Raw genomic sequence first — 2048 nt, forward strand, 5'->3', positions numbered from 1 at the left:
CTCTTTTTTACAAACCAAAGTGCAATAACCATTGTGGGGAGGGGCAGCTTCATGATTACGTTTATCATCTCTTAGAAAAATGTATAGGGGTAATCATTTGATCTTCTTTCTGGTCCCAAAGGAATCACCATATGTAATGTATAAGAAGAACCATGAGCAACTGGAAGGAAATGAGCGATATGAAGGCTATTGTGTAGACTTAGCTTATGAAATAGCCAAACATGTAAGGATCAAGTACAAATTGTCCATTGTCGCCGACGGGAAATATGGTGCAAGGGATCCAGAGACTAAAATATGGAATGGCATGGTTGGAGAACTTGTCTATGGGGTAAGTTCTTTTCAACTCTATTTTCATTTACTTCTATGCTTTCCAATTAACAAAGATAGAGGATTTAATTCTCAAGTGCAATGCTTATCCAATTATATAGTTTTCATATGGTCTGTAAAAAAAAATGGTTTTCTACAGTTGAATTCTGTAAAAGGAGCTTATCAATAGTATCCTTTGGGCAACAGGATTATATTACTAAAAGGAAAGTAGAATTGGGAAAATCTATCCGGCAACATTAAGTACAGTCTGCCCTCTATTGAAAATCTGTTTCTTCTGTGTTCCCTGTCTCAGGCGACAGAATCACTACCCACGTAGTTGCCTAAGCAACCTGATCTCTTTTCTCATTGTTCCTCTCATATCTATTCAATCTCTGTATCCTATAAATTCTACTCTTATGTCTCTCAAATCTAGACACACTCTTCATTCCCATCATCATCAACTTAGTTAAGATTCTTACCATTTGTCGTTCATTTAACTGGTTTCCCTGCTTCTGCTCTTATCCTGGCAAATCAGCTCTCCACGTTATTATAATTTCCCACTTTAAAAATCAGGATAACATTCAAATTCCTTAGCATAGCAAATAAGGCACTTTATAATCTGGCACCTGCCTACCTCTTTAGCTTCATCTTGTACTCTTTACCATTCACACTCAATGTTCCAGCTACAGTGAAGTATTTATTGTTCCCTGAAGGTGCCCAGCTCTCACTTAAAACATTCCTGGAAGCATCTTTGTCTGTCTTAGCCAGCTAACATCATCTACCAGTCCTCCAGAACTCAGAGGTATCAACTCTTTACAGAAGTTTCCCTAAACCTCTTTTCCTACCTGCAGTCTGGTTAGGTGCTCCTGCTTTTTTCTTCCTTAGAGTATTTTTTGAACTTGTACTATAATTATCTATTTACAAGTTCAGCTGCCCCACCTAGATGAGCCTGGCACATAATGTAAGTTCAACAAATACTTGTTGAATAAATTAATGAATGAACAGAATGGTTCTGCCAAGGGCTTGTCCATGGGCCAAGTACAAAAGAATTATACTGATAATTAGGGCCTTTAAAAGGGGTACAGCAGTGTCTTTAGAGCTCCTCTGTGGCTTTGCTTGAAAAGATGTTGGCCTCTGATTAGGAATATCAGATCTTGGGCTGCCTAGTGTAGCATATGGAGAAAAGTAGAACTGGATGAACCAGCCCACTGGATGAACCAGTTACTGAAGAACTAACCCAAGTGCAGGTGGTGGCAGCAAAGGTATAATTTAACAAGAAAGGATTGTTTGCAATGACCAGTCTCTGTCTAGGTAATCGGTTAGGGGAACACAGAGGAGTCTAGGGGGTGAATATACTGAGAAATAGCTTTCAAGAAGCAAATGTTGCCTGGCTGATGTGGCTCAGTGGTTGAGCATCGACCTATGAACCAGGAGGTCATGGTTCGATTCCCAGTCAGGGCACATACCTGGGTTATGGGCTCAATCTCTAGTGTGGAGCATGTAAGAGGCAGCCAATCAATGACTGTCATCATTTATGTTTCTATCTTTCTCTACCTCTATACTAATAATAGAGGAATATGCAAATTGTCCAGGACACTGTCACAGTAACAACCAAACAGCAGGTTGTGTGGTGCAACAAGGCCGGCAAGGGGGGTTAGTGAGGGACGACCAAACAACTAAACAGCAGGCTGCGTGGGGCGGCCAGGCTGGCAGGTGGGCTATGAGGGACGACCAGGCCAGCA

General features: G+C 41.0%; 1 protein-coding gene across 1 annotated transcript in view; it reads left to right on the forward strand.

The window, feature by feature from the left end:
* GRIA3 (glutamate ionotropic receptor AMPA type subunit 3) overlaps positions 1 to 2048 on the forward strand; it is a gene marked incomplete at its 5' end in the record, with an annotated part of 128499 nt that overhangs the window by 29633 nt on the left and 96818 nt on the right. The window contains 1 exon segment of the mRNA XM_015560206.1: positions 122 to 328. Within this exon segment, the coding sequence (XP_015415692.1) occupies positions 122 to 328 (207 nt within the window).

This window comes from Myotis davidii, unplaced genomic scaffold (assembly GCF_000327345.1).
Source record: "Myotis davidii unplaced genomic scaffold, ASM32734v1 scaffold1975, whole genome shotgun sequence".
NCBI classification, from domain to species: Eukaryota; Metazoa; Chordata; class Mammalia; order Chiroptera; family Vespertilionidae; genus Myotis; species Myotis davidii.